Source organism: Lepidochelys kempii, chromosome 7, assembly GCF_965140265.1.
Source record: "Lepidochelys kempii isolate rLepKem1 chromosome 7, rLepKem1.hap2, whole genome shotgun sequence".
NCBI lineage: Eukaryota > Metazoa > Chordata > Testudines > Cheloniidae > Lepidochelys > Lepidochelys kempii.
In genome coordinates, this window is record NC_133262.1 from 61810380 (window position 1) to 61831227 (window position 20848).

The 20848-nt window shown below is 45.3% G+C and overlaps 1 protein-coding gene across 2 annotated transcripts in view; it reads left to right on the forward strand.

Moving 5' to 3' along the window:
• The first annotated feature begins 2828 nt into the window (after positions 1-2828).
• VCL (vinculin) overlaps positions 2829-20848 on the forward strand; it is a 105815-nt gene continuing 87795 nt past the window's right edge. Inside the window, exon 1 of one of the 2 annotated variants that reach the window (XM_073353147.1) lies at positions 2829-3227. In XM_073353147.1, coding sequence (XP_073209248.1) covers positions 3060-3227 — 168 coding nt within the window. In that variant the 5' untranslated portion in view covers positions 2829-3059. The remainder of the gene's footprint in view (positions 3228-20848) is intronic. The other variant, XM_073353149.1, reaches the window with a different exon arrangement.

Consider the following 20848-nt stretch of genomic DNA (forward strand, 5'->3'; position numbering starts at 1 on the left):
CTCAAGAACAAGTGTTCTTACTTATGCTCATAAGTACATTTTTAATGTTACTAGAAAACTCAACTAAAAACTTTATCAAGTGTATTAACATATCTGCTCCCAAACAGCACTGGATCCCGTCACATGGAAATAAACTGTCTGACTTCCCCATTATACATTTCTCTCCGTCTTGCTCACACACACACACATAATCCCACCATGCTAAAAGAGCTAGTAATACGCTCTAATCCATCAATAAGATACATACTGGCAACCCATCACCCATACCAGGAACCCTACTGATTTCACTGGGATTCTGTACAGGTGCAGTGGCCCATCTATGCAAATTCCATTGCAGGATCAGGGTTCTAATGGATTCTTTGTTCATGTATTGCCAAGGAAATTCCAACTAAAGAAGCCATCCTGTTTGTACTGAAGTATGTATGAGCTCTCTCAGAGAAAGCCTCCAAACCACTGATTCACAGCACAAAGTAGCACTATTAGGACAAGAAAAAAAAGACAAGACTCCACAAATGTTGTCCAAATTTCATCGCATGGGGGGTATAAAAGTCTCAAATCCTTCAAAAGTTGATGCACATGCTCAACTGTATTACTATGAATAGTCTGGATGTCCCAAAGCTCAGTAAAAGCAAAACCTGCGAGGTGGATGAGAGGGGTAGACTATATACAGGAGAGCACATAATAGTTTATTAGGGTTCAGAGGAGTATTGGAGGCCCTGAGCAATCTCATAAATAACAATGATTTCACATGAAGTGGGGCAGCATTTTGCAGACCTTTTCTGGACTGTGCAGTGGTTTTCAAACTTTTTTTCTGGGGACTCAGTTGAAGAAAACTGTTGATGCCCGTGACCCAAAGGAGCTGGGGATGAGGGGTTTGGAGTGTGGGAGGGGGCTCTGGGCTGGGGGTGCAGAAGGGAGTCAGAGCCCTGGGGTGGGGCCAGGGATGAGGGGGTTGATATGCAGGAGGGGGCTCTGAGTTGGGAGGCGAGACTTAGGACTGGGGGAGAGGTGTGGGAGAGGGTCAGGGCTCTAGGTGCAGGCTCTGGGGTGGAGCCAAGGATGAGGGGTTTGGGCTGAATGAAGGGGTTCGGGCTGAATGAAGGGGTTCCAGGTTTGGGGCAAGCTCAGGGCTGGGGCACAGCCTTACCTCCAGCAGCTCCCCATCAATGGTGCAGTTGAGGTACAGAGGCAGGCTTCTTGCCTGTTGTGACACCGTGGATCGCACTGCGCCCCAGAAGTGGCCAGCAGCAGGTCCAGCTCCTAGCCAGAGGTACACAAGCGGCTCCATATGGCTCTCGCCTGCAGGCACCGCCCCTATGGGAACCGGACAGTGGGAGTGTGGAGCCAGCGTTTGGGGCAGGGGCAGCATGTGGAGCCCTGTGGCCCCCCGCCTAGAAGCCGGAGCCACTACTGGCCGCTTCCAGGACTTTTAACGTCCCCGTTGGTGGTACTCATCACAGTAACCTAATACCTTACATGCCGGGACCCAGTACTGGGTTGCGACTCAAACTTTGAAAAACACTGTGCTATAGGCCACTGTGCTACAGAGGATAACCCCTCATCCTTTGTTACTACCACAACCTTAGATGGATGTTTATGAAGCCGCAATAGTTTTAGAAGTCCACTTTACTTATCACTCTGTTTAATTTTTGGTTTTCATTCACACAGGACAAAGAAAACCATTTTCGGGTGCCCAATCCTGCTAAAGCTCTAAATAGTGTAGGAGACTATTGAGGCAAATAAATACAATCATTGCTTGTAATAAAGAATATTCCAACAGCAGAAGTGGTTGTTGTAAGTGTCCTATCAGCGAGAAAAGGTGCAATATATACAATACGTTAAAAACATACGTTAAAAACATTCAAAAGGGATCTCAGGCCACAAATGAAGGATACAGCTGGAATCCTCAGAACAAGGATGGAAAACTACGTTAGCACAACTTTCCTCTGCACCACAATATCTAGGGGACAAAAGTTTCCGTAATAAGAGCATGACATGTAAAGTGCTACCGGTCTATCGTAGAGCACTGTTTCAAGAAGTCATTTCTTCAAAGAAGGATTCTTCGCAAGCGAAACAAGAAGCAGAGAAGTGGTTTGCTAATTACATCCCACACTCCCCCTGCCCGCATTGGGTGGGGTGTTTGGTTAATATGCCTGTATGTAAACACACAGCCCCATGCGTGGAAGTCATTGCTGAAAAGCGTGTACAGCCTATCAAGCAATCCCAGAAACTAGCACCGAATGATAGTTTTTTGGAACTATTGTGGGAGAAAGAAAGAAGAAAAAAAGCCCACTAGTCTTACATGTTGTACCTAGGGACGAAATGCCAGTTTTTCGCAATACCACCAAGGACTCTGAAATCAAATCGGTAGTTTTCTGACCACTCCACCCTCCCTCCAGGAGTACGGGTTAATCCACCCCCCGGCTCCCTCGGAAAACCAGCGCCTTACAAGTTGCTGCAAACTACACAGCTGGCAGCACCATTCGCTGACCCTAGTGGGAGCCCCAGACTCCCCCACACCTATCAGCTGACCGGGCAGGGCGTTCCCTCACCCTCAAGCTCTTAGAATCCTGCACTCCCATCTCCCCCTCCGGAGTTAGCCGAGCCGTTCTGGCTTTAACCATCTCCTTATATGGACACCAGAATGTCTGACGTCATCCAACTCTGGGAAACCAGGGCCTATGCAACCAAACTTGGTTGGGAAAAGCGGGCCGGAGCTGTTGGAATGTTGATGGACGCGATGCCGCAGCCATTGGGAGCCAGCGGCAGGGCCCCGCCATTGGGCGGGAGTGGCGAGAGGGCGGGGAAGGGGAGGGGTAGGTTGCGCCGGTTGAAAGCCCCTGCTGGGCCCCGAGAGGCGAGGAGTCAGTGGGGGCAGGCGCTGCTGAGTGAGGAGCGTGGCGAGTTCGAGTCCCGCGGTTGGCCGAGCCGGGAGTTCCTGGCGGGCCGCTGTAGTTTTTTCGCGGGATTAGTAGGGGAGCGGCGCCTCCGCCGGAGGGGAGAGGTTCCCTGGGAGTTTGTCCGGAGTTTGGGCCCCGGCCCCCCGCCACGCCGCCGCCATGCCCGTCTTCCACACCCGCACCATCGAGAGCATCCTGGAGCCCGTGGCGCAGCAGATCTCCCACCTGGTTATCATGCACGAGGAGGGGGAGGTGGACGGCAAGGCCATCCCGGACCTGACTGCCCCCGTGGCCGCAGTGCAGGCCGCCGTCAGCAACCTGGTCCGGGTGAGTGTGGGACGAGGCCAGCCGGGCACCCGCCTGGGAAGGGCTCCCCGCGCCAGCCGCTCCCGGGCCCGCCTCCCCTGCCTCGAACTTCCCCCTCCGCTTAATGCCAACCGCTGCTCGGTCCCTGAGCGTGCCTTTGCTCCGCTCCCATCCCCTCACGCTGCCCGTCGCTCCTCCCCTGCCTCTCTTCCCTACTCAGCGCCCAGGGAAGGGAGCTGAGGCTCAAGGATACTCAGTGTGCCCTAGTCACCAGCGAGCTCCCCTCCCCTCAGGGCCTCCAGTCGCTCTCCTCCTGCCCCCGCTCCAGTCTCCTCAGGGTGCGGTGAGAAGTGATAGCACCAACCCCCGGGCCACTCGCTCTGAGCCGGCTCTTCCAGTCCCTCCCTGTCACAGGCCCTCTACAGCTCTCCCCTAGGTAGGGGGACAGCTCCAGTCCCTCTCTGTCTTATTTTCTCTAGCCAGGATTTATCAAATCTCCCCACCCAAAAACACTTTGTATCTATATTTTATACTCACATACAGTCAACTCCTAATAACTTGCTCCTTTCTGCATGGCAGAAAGATGCTGGCTTCCTAAGTGGTGAAGACTTTTCAGTTCAGAAATAATTAGGTCTAACGTGGAAAAGCTTTTCTTCAGTTTTTATTTTAAGACTACATCAGATTGTTTGTTTGTTTGCCCCTTGAGTTGTTTTGTGAGTTCTGCTGATTGTTCAATAGCCCCATATGCAACAGTTGCTTAAGATCTTAATGGCTTAAAAATCTGTTCTTTTTTATTTTATGCATTCTGTTCAGAGGCAGTAATGCACCATAATTATTGGTATCTGCATCATGCTTTCCATATTGGGAAGGATATATTTTGAAACCGCTGATGGATATCTTTGACTTGATGATGCATCATCAATCTCTTTTGTTTTGTCAATAAAGTGTTTACCTCTATTTTGTAAATTGCTTTCTCCGTGAGTGCAAGTGTTGCTTTGATGTGATAAACTGTTTTCTTTTTTTAAGTGTGTAAGTCAGTAATGATATTCCTGTTCGTTTGTAGTGAAGAGGGTTGCATAGTTAGCACAGCTGTTGGTATGTGTGGAGTCAGGACTTCTTGTTTGTTTCAAATAAAAAAGCTGGGATTGTGTTTTTCAACAGTGAGTTACTGCTTCCCAAAATGCTAACCTTTACCTAGAGACAATGAAAAGTCAATTTTAATCTCTGATTTTTTTTTTTCCTGAGTCTTTCTTTCAGAGCATCACTTTAACAGTTTACCATGTTTTAGTTGCTAACTGACCTTGTGTCCGGAAAGTCCAAAAAACTGGAAAGCATTAAAATGTCTTCATTGGATATTAAAACATTGATACTAAATTATGTCTAAAGAATAACAAATTACAGACAGGCAACAAACATGCACGTTTTGCTTTGTAAATCCTTAGGTTGCTGTGCCATTTCCTATCTCCACAACTCCCTAGAGATTGCACGTATCTTTTCCTTGCACATCTGTGGCTTCCTTTACAGAGAAGGCGAATTACTCCCATATCACATTAAATTCTTTATTTTGGTCATTAATCTTTTAAGATGCTCATAAAAAGCAATTTCTGCATTGTCAATATAAGTTCGTTTAAAAACTGGGACACAACTCTTTCCCACCTTCTAAGCGTTAATCTGCACCAAAAAATCCTGTAGTCTATTTTAGAAAAGATTTTTATGCTACTTTTAATGTGGTACTGCAGCAGGACATAATATCGACTCTGGGAATATTAACTCGACTTCTTTTGCACATATAGATAAATATTGGATGACTGCTGTACTAATGCTTCAGAAAATAAAACAAAATCTATTATTTAGATGGAATGTCATGCCAAACAGGACTGACTTTCAAGCTCAGACAATGGGGCTGCTGGGATATAGGGGAAAAATACATCAGGAATGCCTCTATAAAGGATATGTGGATTGTGCAATTATAGGCCATCGTAAGGCCCTAGAAGTGCCATACAGTACTGATTACTGTGGTATTAGTAGAGCCCTGCAAATCTGCAGATATCTGCTTGATATCTGTGGACCACGTTTGCGGATTGGATGAGGATACAAATTTTGTATCCTCCCACGACTCTAGATATTAGTACTCACTTTTAATTTGGGAAATTTTGTTTAACTTTATTACATTGTTGCAGTACCTGTTAGGGAAAGAATCTCGGGCACAGAATTTTAACAATAGTGATGTATTGTCTGGAATATCTGTGCTTTTTGCTTAGCTCCCTCTTGGCAAAGGAATTTTATATATAGGCCCTGAGGAGATGAACCATAGGTGTCTGGGGTAGTTAAACCCAAATTTTCCTTTCAAGGAGAATTTTGTAGTGAAATTTTGTGGTGTTCACTGTGTCAAGCTGGTTTGATTTTACTTCATTATGCAATCATTTTATTCTGGATAAAAGATTTTGTTGGTAAAAAGAAGTCACAAAATGAGATTCTCTTATTCTTGACTATTAACACCACTAAGTTTGTCTTCCATTTTGGGCTGTGGCTATGGGAGGCATCCTAGCTTCATTTAACAAATAGTTGTCCATTAGCTATATGGAAACCACTGGTCAGGGAAATAACCTACTTCCTCCCCTGACGAACCAAGGAATGCACCCCACCCATGTACCTATTTGCTGCATCAATACTGACTTGGACTCTAAATACATTCTATGGGTGGCATACCTGAGATCACTTATTCACTGACGCTTTAAAAACTCCTGCACCCCAATCTGGGTCTATGCTGATTGTGCTATGTATGCATCTTGTGAACCTTGTAACCGATACTTGTAATCTCTCATAACTCAAGCCTGACCCGATATGTACAGTACCTTCCTTCTTAACTTGTGTAAACTTGATTTTAAACATTAGCTTTTATAACAAGTACTGTTTCTTCCCTGTGCCCATGTGGCTTTGGCTTGCTTCAGAAATACAGAGCAGCTACAGGTGGTGTTGAGTCAGAAATGTTCCTGAAAAAAGAAGGTGCTTCAGCTCCGTGTTCTACCAGACCCTGTTGTGGAGAAGGAACTAAGTTGGTTTGAAAACCATTTGGTAGGAGATGCTGCCAGAGGGTAAATATTAAGCGAAGTTTTATGATGGGTATGTTACGGGACAAAGACCAAAAAGAACATATGCCAGAGGGTGCATGGACACACAGAGGCTTGGACTCCTGGAGGGAAGCGCCACCCAAACTGCTCTTTAGGAACTTCACGGGTTTGAATTTGAAGACTCAGCAGCTGGAAAGAGGGAGCAGATTCATCGGTTGGCTCCTGTGACTGGAAAAAGGAACCTCTTGTGAATGTATACAATCCCTATTACAGTGTGAACTAGGAAGGTTATTGAAAGTTTATTGATCTGTTTGTGGTGTTTACTCAAGTTAAAAAAAAGTTTCGTGTTTTGTCAAACATAGAAGATGGAGGCATAGTCAATTGGTAGGTATTGAAGAGATCTGCAGGACCCTTGACATAGTTAAGGAAAAACAGCGAAAAAGCGGCCCAGTATTTACAGTCAAGTGTCCTGAGATGAAGGTGGAGGGATAAAAAGGCTCGACTGATAATCTGGTGACATGGAAGTTGAATAATGTGTGTGCCAAGGAAGGGGCAGGTTGTGCCACTTGTCCTTACTCTGGAACTTCCATTGCTAATGTCAATTTTTTGTAAAAATTCTAAGTGTCATGCAACACTCATAAAGAAGTCACTTTGAAGTTGACCTTTGACAGAAGATCCAGTGGGTCACTAGCTGGAAGACTTATGCCATGTACTATCCCAGAGCCCATGTGGATAAAACTAAGACAATGATGGAGAAGCTTCAGTTTTAGCACACAACTGACACAAATTTGAGGCAATACACACCTCTCTATATTAAGCGGTCTCTCTGTCAATTGAAGAAGTCAGTGCTATAAGTAGTTTGTTAGAGGGTTTCCTTTGCTGCCAGTGAACTAAAAACTAGAGTTCCATGAAATCCTTTTTATTTTTGTATAATTTTTCTTTTTTAGGAATTCCTTGTATTATCTATCTTTTTTACCAATCCAGGGTTGGGTCCTGCTCCAGTGGGTTATGTGTGGAAGGCCTTGGTGGGGGTGGTGTTGCAGAATGAACCTGCCCCAAATGCACCCAGCAGCGGTCGTATGCAGTTGGGCCCAGCTCCCCGCTCCAGGCATTGCGACCTGGCTCCTGGGGTGATAGCACTGCCCAAGTTTGGCCCGGCCACCTCTCCATCACGATGACTGGGCTGCTGGGCCAAACCTGAGTGGGACCCAAGGAACAGGAACTGCTGCTGCAGGGTAAGAGTTTTTGTTTCATGTTGCTTTAATCACTGGGTTTTGATTTATTTTGGGGCTCTCTTAATAACTGTAAAACGGAAAGCTTAAACTGAGCAGTAACTGGTGTGGTGAGCAGGCGAGTGTATTTGAGAGCCCTATTGAATTAATTGCTTTGTGAAATGAAGATCAAAATTCTAACTCCGGTCAAACTTGACTGGACAGAGTTTAGCATAATGGTGATGAATAAAATGAGTTTCTAAAACTGAGTCACTAGTTAATCTACTGTTTTAAGAGAAGTTATAGTACTGTGAAAAATTACCAGTAATTGGGAAGTAGTTTAAAAAATAAGCTTTGTGAACTGTCGTGCTGGGAAGTCTTTGGTCCAGGACTGGTCTCTTCATAATTACATACACAGAATTATTGCTAGGCTGTGAATCTGTAAATGTATCTTTCAGAGCTAATAAAACTAAGGTAGGTAAATCGTATGCTCAGACTGAATTTTGTTTAGAAGTGCGTTCAGCTACTAGTTTGTGCTGTGTTCTGGATTTCTGTTAGTAGTTAAGCTCAGTGGTTTTTAGATTTAAAATAATTGTTTTGCAGAATTGAGGGAATATCTTTTAGCCTTTCAGCAACAACCCCAAATGAGCATAGAAGGTTATTATTCATCAGTAAATGTCTCATGGGAGGTTGTAGATATCTTGACCTGCAGCTGTGGTAATTTGAATACTTTTACCTTGTACATACTGCATAGTAAAAGAGTAATTATCTAAAATTGGTTAAACCAGTTCTTGCCACAAATAATAATCTGTCATAGACCAATGGAGGTTTTCTTCAGTAAACACGGCCTTTAGATCTGCGAAAGGGATGTGTGTGTTTGTTCGCACGTACTCCAGAAAAGACGGTTTTAGGCTTTTAGAATTAAATGACAGCTTCCTTCATCAACTAATACCTGTCATTGGGGAGATCGAGGGGGAGGGGAATATTCCATGAATAGAACGTGTGTGAGAATGAAAGGTGCTGATATTGCTCATGAGATGTTTTCCCACACTCTAAGATATACCCTTAATAATTAAAATAAAAATAACATTATCTGGATAAAACTGACATTCTCTGGGTAAAGTGCTCCTTCTTGCCTTGTCCCCAACAAAAACCCATCAGTTCTACACTCTTCCTGCTACCTCAGTTCTATCAGTCCTTGCAACCTCTTGCCCACTATTTTTCAAATCATCATGCTTTCCCTTTCCCAGTACCTCATTGAGGGCTTGGCTACACTTGGAAGTTGGAGCCCATTAAATCAGCCCTCGGTGCTCTAACTTCTGAGGTGTCCACACTGGCAAGGCATGTAGAGCGCCCGGACTCTGGCTGGAGTGCCCCTGGTAATCCACCTCCACAAGAAGCAATGAGCTTGCTGCACCCTGGCTGGAGCACTGTGGTGCAAGTGTGGACGCCTTGGTCTATTTACACACTCTGATCAGCCTCCAGGAAGTGTCCCACAATGCCTGTTCTAGCCACTCTGGTCATCACTTTGAAGTCTACTGCCCTGCCTCAGGGGACCAACCCGTCAGACCCGCCCTTTAAATTCTCTGGGAATTTTGAAAGTCCCCTTCCTGTTTGCTCAGCTAATCATGGAGTACTCTCAGCGCATCTTTCCAGGTGACCATGCCTCCACACGCCAGGCGATTCCCAGTATGGAGCAATGGTAAGGTGCTGGACCTCATCAGTGTTTGGGGGGGAGGAAGCTGTCCAGTCCCAGCTGTGCTCCAGTAAATCCAGGAATTGTGATACCTATGGGCAGATATCAAGGGCCATGATAGAAAGGGGCCATGATCGGGACGCACTGCAGTGCAGGGTTAAAGTGAAGGAGCTGCGGAATGCGTACCACAAAGTGCAGGAGGCAAACCACTGCTCTGGTGCTGCCCCCATGACCTGCCCGTTCTACAAAGAGCTGGACGAGATATTTGGAGGTGACCCCACCTCCACTCTGAAGAGCACCATGCACACTTCAGAGGCCATGGCAGCCCAGAGTGCAACAAGGCAGGAGGAGGAAAGTGGGAGTGAGGGTGCTGAGGAGGAGGTGGGCCCAGAGCCAGACGATGGCCTGGCATCCCTAGATGCCTGCAGCCAGGATCTGTTTTCAAGCCAGGAGGACTGTTTTCAAGCCAGTCGCAGTGGACGGTGCTTGGGGAAGAACAAACAGCAGATGAGGTGCCTGGTAAGCGGCTTTTATTTTGAGAAGGGAGTTGTTGGGTGCAGGCTGTTGAGGAGAGGAGGGTTGTAGAAACAAGGGTTAGGGCTGCATACATGCTGAGATGCAGAATAGATCATTGATGTACTCTCTCACATTTGTGGTAATCGGCCTCAGTGATCTCATCAAAGGTCTCGTGCAGAAGCTGGGCAATCTGCTTGCAGAGGTTCTGTGGCAGAGCTACTGAGCTCCTTGTCCCAGTAAGGCTAACATATCTGTGCCACTGTGCCGTGAGGGGTGGGGGGACCATTGCTGCACACAGGCAAGCTACATAAGGGCCAGGCCGGAAGCCTCTTTGTTGCAGAAGACCCTCCCTTGTTTTCCAGGTCACCCTCAGCTGTGAGATATCTTCCAGGATGAACCCATCCTGTGGAAAATGTGGGGAGAGTGTTGAGTATAGGGGCCCCCTGCAGCTGTTGGCTCTCCCCGAGGCACAGGACCCCAGAGGACAGTATGGCCCTGGAACAATCAGTCCCCCCTGCTCCTGTGGTTACTCACCATTTCGGGGCTCTTGTGGGTTATGTGCGCTCGGCTTGGGACACGCAGTTTGTGCTGTTGTGTGCACTGTGCTTGTCTAGAAGTTCAGCTGAATCATTGTTCTGTCTAGTGTTAACAATGTTGCCTCTCTTAAATGTTGCATTTTGGCTTTACAGATGCAACCTTCAGATCCCAGCCATCCTTGTTATCAACGGCTGAAAGGCTGCAAAGACTGCAGAAGCGGCTGCAAAGAAGCAAGGAGGACCTTCTGCATGAAGTCATGCAGCAATCCTTTACTGAAAATAAAAAAGTACAGGAGTGGTGGGAGACGGAAAGGCAGGTCCGCCAGGAGAATGCAGATTGCCAGCAACAAACCGTGGAGCGGCTCCTAAGCATTGTGGAGCGGCTCCTAAGCATTGTGGAGCGGCTCCTAAGCATTGTGGACTCAGTGCAGGCACTCATAGCACTGCATAGGGAGCAGATCCGTGTCCGCTCCCTCCCTGCAGCCCTTGTCACAAAACTCTTTCCCTTGTGCTCTCATGTCACTGCCAACCCACTTTCCCCAATATCCGGTTTCTTATCAGCACCAGCTGCCTCCAAGACCTGTAGCTTCACCTCCCAGCCCTGCAAACTATGACCTTTATGCACTACACTCAACCCCCATCACCATGCATTTTAGCCAGCCTGAAGTGCAGCACTCGTTGCACAGCACTCCAGATAGGAAGGCTGAATATGATAACAGGACATACGTAAATCTGTGATTGTTCCATTCCCCACCCCTCCCCCTTCCTTCCTCCCACACAGCACAGATGTGTCATGCTGTGTGTTTCTCCAGCAGTTGTGTTTCTTTTCAATAAATGAATTTTTTGGTTTTGGAAACATTCTTTATTACATTAAGTAAAAGATAACAGCCTAGGGAAGCAACAGGCACTGCTTGTCAGTGCATCATTCATAGCAAACACAGATGTTTACTAGCATTGGAACCACTGCACTTAACTCCTGTGCAGGGCACCAAACATTACTGGTGGCTTTCAGCATCAGATTGCTCCCTCAAGGCATCCCTAATCCTTATGGCCTCACGCTGCGCCCCTCTAATAGTCCTGGTCTGGCACATTCAACCTCAGCAGCCAATGTCTGAGTGAAGCTTTCACCCTTCCCTTCACAAATGTTACAATGGGTACAGCACGTGGCTATAACCATAGGGATATTGTCAACGGCCAAGTCCAGTTTCCCATACAGACAGCGCAGTGGCCCTTTGCTGTCATTATGCACTGGCTCAGCCTGTTGTTGAACCGCTCCTTGCTGCTGTCAAGGTTCCCTGTGTATGGTTTCATGAGCCATTGCATTAAAGGGTAGGTGGGGTCTCCAAGGATCACAGTGGGCATATCGACTTCCCCTACAGTGATCTTCTGGTCTGGGAAGAAAGTCCTGGCTTGCAGTTTCCTGAACAGGCCTGTGTTCCAAAAGATGCATGCATAATGCACCTTTCCAGACCAGCTTGCATTAATGTCCGTGAAACATCCACAAGTGCCTGGAGACCCATAGAGAAATACCCCTTCCGATTTCTGTACTCGGAGGCTTGGTGGTCTGGTGCCAGAATTGGAATATGTGTGCCATCTATCGCCCCTTCGCAGTTAGGGAAAACTGTTAGTGCAAAGCCATCCACAATGTCATGCACATTGCCCAGAGTCACGGTTCTTCTGAGCAGGATGCAATTAATGGCCCTGCACACTTGCATCAACACAATTTCAACGATAGACTTTCCCACTCTGAACTGGTTAGTGACTGATTGGTAGCTGTCTGGAGTAGCCAGCTTCCAGATTACAATCGCCATGCGCTTCCCCACTGGCAGGGCAGCTCTCAATCTCATGTCTTTGCGCTGCAGGGTGGGGGTGAGGTCATCCCAAACTTGCATGCTGATGTGATCCCACCATTCAGTGTGTGTTTCCCAAGTCCAAAAGTGGTTTTCCACAGTGGTGAGCATGTCCGTGAATGCCACCAGCAATCTCGTGTCATGTGCATTGTGTGTCGACATCATTGTTGGACTCCTCACTGTCACTTTGTAACTTAAGGAGTAACTTGACTGCAATTTGTGACTTGCTGGTGAGATCCGTCAGAATATTCCTCAGAAGTTCGGGATCCATTGCTGCAGACTGAAAGGGAAGACAGAGCGTGCAGTACAAAAAACTTTGAAAGATGGCACCAAACGTGGACAGAAGCACAGGTATTGCTTGGATGCTAAGTGATGCATCATGGGGCATTGGGACAGGACCCAGGATGCCCGGCGCCCCCCACTCCCACTTCCCACGAGCCTCAATGCTAGAATGGGAAGAGGTGATCTGTGGGATAGCTGCCCATAATGCATCACTCCGAATGCTGCTGCAAGTGCCGCATGTGTGGCCATGCCACTATGCTTGCAGCTGACAGTGTGAACACACAGCAGCGCTTTCCCTGCTGCTGTCTCCAAGGGCTGGTTTAGCTCCCAGTGCTCTACATCTGCAAGTGTAGCCATAGCCTGAGGCTCCTCTACCTGGCACCTGTTACTTGGAGCAGCAGTGGTAGCAGGTGGGTTGTCTTTCAACTTTGCTGATAATGGTGGCAGACAGTGGTCTCTGGGTGTGCTGTGATTATTTTTGGGGGGGAAGGTGAGGGAGCAGGCCCTCCTATATATGTGCTGGGTAGTTGGGCATTCTGGGTACCCTTTGGTTCTTGGGGTTATCCCTGACTGGCAGAGAGGTCTCCTTCATCTTATCTGTGTGTGTGTGGGGGGAGTATCTCATTAAGTACATAGATACAGTTTCCCTTGGCTTATTGATGGATGCACAAGGCTCTCTCCCAGTCCCAACTTTTCAGACTCTGTGCTGGGGCTTAGCAGACAGGAATAAGCAGCAATAAGGGCTACACCTACAGTGGCTGTGAGACTCCCACTCAATAAATGGAACAAATTCATAAACTAAACAGGAATAAGTCTCCAGGACCTCATGGTATTCATCCAAGAGTTCTGAAGGAACTCAAATGTGAAATTTCAGGACTACTAACTGTCATCTGTAACCTATCATTTAAATCAGCTTCTGTACCAAATGACTGGAGGATAGCTAATGTGGTGCCAATTTTTAAAAAGGGCTCCAGAGATGACCCTGGCAACTTCAGGCCAGTAAGCCTCACTTCAGTACCAGGCAGATTCGTTTAAACTATCATAAAGAAGAACATAATTTGTTGGGAAATAGCCAACATGGTTTTTGACAAAGGAAATCATGCTCACAATCTACTAGAATTCTTTGAGGGGGTCAACAAGCATGCGGACAAAGGAGATCTAGTAGATATAGTGTATTGAGATTTTCAGAAAGCCTTTGACAAGGTCCCTCACCAAAGGCTCTTAAGCAAAATAAGCAGTCATGGGATAAGAGGAAAGGTTCTCATGGATTGGTAACTGGTTAAAAGATAGGAAACAAAGGGTAGGGATAAATAGTTTTCAGAATGGAAAGAGAGAAATAGTGATGTCCCCCAGGGATCTGTACTGGGCTCAGTCCTATTTAACATATTCATAAACAATCTGGAAGAAGGGGTAAACAGTGAGGTGGCAAAATTTGCAGATACAAAACTTCTCAAGATAGTTAAGTCCCAGGCAGACTGTGAAGAGCTACAAAAGGATCTCACAAAACTGGGAGACTGGGCAACAAAATGGCAGATGAAATTTAATGTTGATAAATGCAAAGTAATACACATTGGAAAACATAATCCTAACTATACATATACAACGATGGGGTCTAAATTAGCTGTTACTACTCAAGAAAAAGATCCTGGAGTCATTGTGGATAGTTCTCTGAAATCATCCACTCAATGTGCAGCACAATCAAAAAAGTGAACAGAATGTTGGGACTCATCAAGAAAAGGGTAGACAATAAGACAGAAAATACCCTATTGCCTCTATATAAATCCATGGTATGCCCACACCTTGAATACTGCTTGCAGATGTGGTTGTCCCATCTCAGAAAAGATATATTGGAATTGGAAAAGGTTTAGAAAAGGGCAACAAAAAGGATTGGGGTATGGAACAGCTTCCGCACGAGGAGAGATTAATAAGAAGGGGACTTTTCAGCTTGGAAAAGAGGCGACTAATGGGGGCTATGATAGAAATCTATAGAATCATGAGTGATATAGAGAAAGTAAATAAAGAAGTGTTATTTACTCCTTCTCATAATACAAGAACAAGGGGCCACCAAACGAAATTAATTGGTAGCAGGTTTAAAACAAACACGAGAGTATTTTTTCATGCAACGCATTGTCAGCCTCTGGAAGTCCTTGCCACAGGGTGTTGTGAAGGCCAATACTATAATGGGGGTTCAAAAGGGAGTTAGATAGCTTCATGGAAGATAAGTCCATCAGTGGCTATTAGCCAGGATGGGCAGGAATGGTGTCCCTAGCCTCTGTTTGCCAGAAGCTGGGATTGGGTGACAGGCCATGGGTCACTTGATGATAACCTGTCTGTTCATTTCCTTTGGGGCACCTGCCATTGGCCAGTGTCAGAGGGCAGGATACTGAGCTTGATGGACTTTTGGTCTGACCCAGTATGACCATTCTTATGTTCTTATAGCTTGTCCCTGTCTCCTGTTTTCCTCGTGTGCTTCTGGAGAAATTGGTAGTGCAGGTTGTGAGAACTATATTGTATGTACGCCTAGAGGCCTTGGTGTGGGACAAAGCAGGGATCTGCAACCATTGTCACAGTAAATAGCAATAGTAGGCACGCTCAGGTCTGAACACTGTTAATAAACAGAAATGACATAAGTGTTTGGAGGGTTGATTGCAAAACAATTTATTTTCCATTTGTCACCCCTGTCTCTCACAGTTTATTTGATTTGTGTGATTATAACTCCAGTATGTACAAGGCAATCTTAAAGGTTTTTGCAGGGACTTAGTGAAATGATTCATTGGGTTAGCAATTAGTTTGCAATGGTTATCTTTGCAAGGAAAAGGCCTTGAGAATTTTTTAAAAATGGAGGTTCTCCTTTGTGGGTCTTAACAAAAGATGTTTTGGGGTAACAAAGGACTTGTGCATGCGCCTTCCAGATCATCAGTGCTTAATATTCTTGACTTTTTTTAACTTTGTAGGTGTACAATCTTACATGCTTTAAAAAGTAGGGCCTTGATAAATCTCTGGTACTTGAACATCTCACTAGGATCAAAGAAACCAATTCTTATGCCAGCCCATCTGGATTATGTTATATTCCTAAAGCTACTGTCAAATGAAAAATAACAGCTTGCTAGAGGAGTCCTGCCTAGCTAATGAGAAGATAAAAAAAATTCACTGTAGGTTTGTATAGCTTACACTTGTGAAATAAAATATATGATCTAATAATTGTATTTAAGAAGAGAACTTCTACAGGTGCAACTGTCTGAGTTTTCTATTCAGAAAGGGGTTGAAAACGTCTGTTTTTCTTCAGTGTACCTGCAATTGCTTGATAATTTAGTGATCTTTAGACATTTTCTGTAACAAGTGGTCATCTGTTTTGATCAAGTAAGTTGATATTTTTAGATGAATAGTCAAAAAGAAAGAAACCAGCTTTGTGGTAATGCCGGCATACATCAATAGCTAGTTCCTTGTTTTCATCATTTGGGAGTGATCTGTAAAGGAGATGAATCAATCTTTCATTTGAATGGATGATAATCTTTTGTTCTGTTGATATGTTCTATGACTTTTCTTACTATTCTCTGCCATCATTTCTGAAAGGAATCTTCCATTTCTTGTTTATGGGTGTAACTGTCTTTAACTATGTTTCAGTTAGCTAAACAATTAGTGATTGTCTCCTCAACTTGTTCTAGGCAGAAAAATTGGGAACATTGATAATCGGTAACCTGAATGTGATTGACTGGACATAGCATATTGTCTGCATTCTGAACTGCTACATACCACCCATGTTACAGAAAATCTATAATTTGCAGCTAGTCTGAGTAGTCATTTGAAAAGCTGTCTTTTAAAACATTTTATTTCTTACCTGTAACTTTACTGTATTGTGGTGAGACCATTTTCAGTCTGACAACTTTTGTGGCCAAATTGCTGCTGATGCAATTTGTGGAAGCAGATACCTATACTTAATTTATAACTCAACCACTGTAGTGGGAGTTCAGTTGTTAGAGCCAGCTTATGTTGATGGGTTGAGGAACTGTGTGTGGATTGATGTGGTTTGGTGATAACTTATGGAGCGTCAACGTGAGATACGTAGTGCTTTGTAGAAAGCGTGTGGGGTTTTTTAAATTCTGAAGTGCCATCATGCTCTTGCTACATAATTTTTTAAAGAGAATTTATTAAGTTGACTATGCAGGGCCGGACAGAAAACTGTTTGGAATGTCTTGGAAACTGCAGAATACCAGTGTACTACATCAACTTGCCAAGACATAGCAGTTTGTTTTTCAGCTATTTTTCTCCTTATGGCTGGAATTTAGAGTGTGTAGTTGTTCCTTTAGAAGACTGTGTAATCTGGGTGAAAAAATGGTGTTTTTTAACACGTGTTGGCCAACACATATTGAGATTTTTAAACACCATGTAGCACCTAATTACTAGAGACTTACGTTAAAAAAATGTTAGTTGGTTCTGGTGAACTCTGGTACATGTTTCTAGTTCTCTTGTGTTCCAAATGTGGTGTTAATTTGGTCTGATATTAAAATGTCCATTTCCCCTGTTAGTCCCTTCTTCAAGGTTCATAGCCCTCATTTGCTTCTGAATGAGTTTTTGTGGCCATCCACTTCAGTTCATCTGATGTTGCCGAAGACCACTGGTCTAGGCAACCTTTTTATGCCCAAGATCACTTTTTGAACTTAAGGGCAACCAATGATCTACCCCGCCCCACCACACTCACTCCATTCTCCCCCCGTCACTCACTCTCCCCCACCTCACTCATGTTCACCAGGCTGGGGCGGGAGGTTGGGGTTCGGGAGGGGGTGCGGGCTCCGAGGTGGGGCCAAGGGGCTCACAGTGTGGGAGGGGGCTCTGGGCTGAGCCTGGGGCAGGGGGTTGGGGTGCAGGAAGGGGCTCCGGGCCGGGGAGGAGTGTTGGGTGCAGGAGGTGGTGCATGGTGCAAGCTCTGGGAGGGAATTTGGGTGCACAAGAGGGCCCTGGGCTGGGGCAGAGTGTTTGGGTCCAGGATGGGGTCCAGGGTGCTGGCTCTGGGAGGGGGTCAGGGCTGGGGGTTTGGGTGCGGCCTCCTGATGGGCGGCACTTACCTGGGGCAGCTCCTGGTCGGTGGTGCAGTGAGGCTAAGGCAGGCTCCCTGCTCCCAGAAGGGGCTAACGCACCCCTGAGGAGGTGGCAGGGGGCATGTGGCTCCGTGCACTGCCCCTCTCTGCAGGCACTGCCCCCCGCAGCTCCCATTGGCCGCAGTTCCCTGTTCCCAGCCAATGGGAGCTGCAGGGACGGTGATTGCAGGCAGGAGCAGCACATCAAGCCCCCTGTTCCACCTTCCCCCGCCCACGGGGCTGCTTCCCCTGCCCTTAGCGGCAGCCCCACTATGCCACCGGAGATCGCGATCGACCAGTTGGTGACCACTGGCCTAGACCATAGCTATAGGTATCTTGTTTAATGTTATCTGTATTTTATATAGTCACATGATTTGCCTGCTTGTCATCTCCTTTCCTGTTACAAAGCTTTTTTATGTGATGTTTCTAAACGGTTGCTTCCAGTTGCATTGAAGTCCATTGTAAATCTTTTCTTTAAGATGCACCTCATTACGTGCAGAGTCACTGTTCCTAAGAATGTTTTTAGTCAGGTAACACTGCATGTCTTATGGCACTCGCTATATTAAGAACATTCATTGTTGAAATGACAGCTGGAACAGAGAACTAGAAATAGACTGAGCCTTATCTCAAACACTGAACAGAAAGCCTCACTTCTCATTATCCCATACTTAATTTATATTTCTCAAACACTATCATTTTTCTCAGACCATTTGTCCTTTTGAGGTGGATATTTGTAAGTCTTTTTCATTTTATAGTGAATTTCCTTCCCCATAAACTTGACATTTCATTCTTCTTGGGGTATAGCCATTGCAGTTATGATGTAGGAGTCATACCACAGATGCTACGTCTAAATATGAATGTATGCAGAGAGGTAGTTTGGGTCATTTCTCCTCTGATTTAGGGATAGTCATTTTTAAATGTGGAACAGCTTCAGTTTCAAATGTCCTACTAGTTTCAGATATATGGATTTCTTTCACAAAGCCCCAGTTGCTAGACAGCTTCAAGCCTTAGACTATAATGCAGCACAGTTGATGCAGAGCCAGTTACTTGGGTTTTTTGTTACCAAGCTTCAAATATTCAAAAGCATATAGGGGGCTTATTCATCAAAATGACTCAGCATACTAAAAGTTTTGAAGGGGAGGGGAAGTTAACTGGAAAAAATGGAGTAAACTGACTTTTAATGCATTAAGGCCCTAATTTGGTGAAGAATTTATGTATGGTGCTTAAGGCCTGTTGAAGTCAATGAGACTATTCATATGCTTAAGTTGTTGCTGAATCAAGGCCTTAATACACAATCGTCTTTGGTCATGTGGAAGCATGAGGACTGTAAAAATTTAATGCTGGGTTGCCAGTGTTAATCTTCTCCTGCAGTCCCCTGCCCCAAAATAAGGATGGAGAAAGCCAAATAAATACATTATTCCACTGAGGAATTGGAAACTTTTTTCCCCTTAAAGCTACAGACCCTACCCTACCTAAATAAAATGTTTCTGTTGACGTACAAATGAAGTTTAAAAAAAGACCCCACTCATGGATAGTTTCTCTCATGCTCATTTAAACACTGGTAAGCAATCCACTTTGATATAGAGTTCACTCTGGTGCAAGGGGTTTTAATTGCTGCAAAAGGATAATTTCTTCTGGCATTTATTGTTAATTGTAGAAGCACAGGCCCTATTAGGGAGCAATTTAGTATTTTGTTTGGGCAATAAAATTGCTTCTCTGAATGAAGAAAACATTAAAGTGAATTTATTTGGTGTATAAACTGCATTTATAATTTCTTACCTCTTCAATATTCTGTAATATCAATCAGCCCAGGAGTGGATCTGCCCTTATGAATATATTATCTCAGCTTTCTAGTCAAGGTCCAAAATAATGTATTGCTGGTATAGATGTATGGAGTCACAATATAAACGAGCATGTCTTAAAAGTTAGGGCCTTCAGTTATAAATGATGTCCTGGAGTCTCATAAGAGTCCTCTTGGACTCTGTGACCAGCACTCTTAACAATGCAAAAATTGACTTCAAAAGTCTCCTTAGGTTTAAAGCTTGGAAACCGGTGCATTAGCTCAACCTTTCTCATGAGCTCAAGTCATAGTTGCTTTGCAAACCCATGAAAAGGCTTTAAACATCTTCTTCCTTGTTTTGGATAGGAATGTCACAGAGGTTGAGCCATTCCTCTAACCATACTCTCCTGTTAAACTTAAAGAAATCTACAGGGTTACCATCAGCAGAGTCAGCTCCCATCCTGAGATGAGAATCCGTGCTGCTCTTGAAAAGGTTATATAGAAAGTTGTCCTAACCTGCCGAACGGTAAAGCTTTGTGCTACCACGGGCTCACAAGGTGCTCCTAATAGGCTCTCCTTTTTTATGTACAGTAGTAGTCGGTGGCATATTACCCTTGGATGTGGCTATCAGACCAGATACCTGCAATGCCTTCACTTGCCTGTGATAATTGTTTTTACTAACTATATGGAATTAGTGATATCAGCTAACATTAATGCCTCCAAATGGGAGGCCTCATACCTGGCATGAACTCATGCAAGAAATTGGTATCACTTTTGTGAAGTCTGACCTTTTTGTGATCTTTGGTGTTTATTTTGCCTTTTTGTGAATCTCCTGTACAGTTACTCATGTGGACTGCTGACCCTTTGATCAGTGTCAGTGTATAATGCAGTCATCAAGGTGTGGCTAAGGAAGTGAAGGGAGGAAATGGAGAAGCCCATAAGGTCTGTCTATACAGCTTTTTGGAGCCCTCGAGATTGATAGACTTAGGCTAGCAAGGCTTCTGCCCATGCTATAAATATAGCTGTGCTTCGAAGTTGCAATTTGGACTGGAGCTCTGGCTCTGAAGTCCATCCCTTTAGGGTTCAGAACCCAAGCTCCAGCCCAGGCTGTAACTTCGAAGCTCAGCCTGTTCAGCTATATTTGGAGTGGAAGTGCCAGCTCTGCTAGCCCACATCTGTCAACTCGGGCTGCGAGGCTTGGTCCCACAGTCTGCAAAATACTGTGTAGGCCAGAGGTTCTCAAACTGGGGTGTGTGGAATGTATTCTGGGAGGGTGAGAAGCTTTAAGGGAAAAAAACGGTGCACGGTTTACCCGCAGCAGTGAATAGGGGTCTACTTAAATCGAGGAGAAATCATACGTATTTCACAGGCTGGTCAGAGGATAAAGAGCAAATTTTGTGGATGTGTTCATTCAGTTGTATATTCCATGCCACCCCTACTTCTGAGCTGCTGCTGGTGGAGCCGCTGCCTTCTAAGGTGGTTGCCCGGCGAACAGCTGTTGCTCTCCGGCCACCCAGCTGGCAAGGTAGCACAGAAGTAAGGGTGACAATACTGCGACCCCTCCCCCATAATCGGTATCTCACTTAAAATACACATTACTATATGCTTAAATTGCTCTGTTTGAA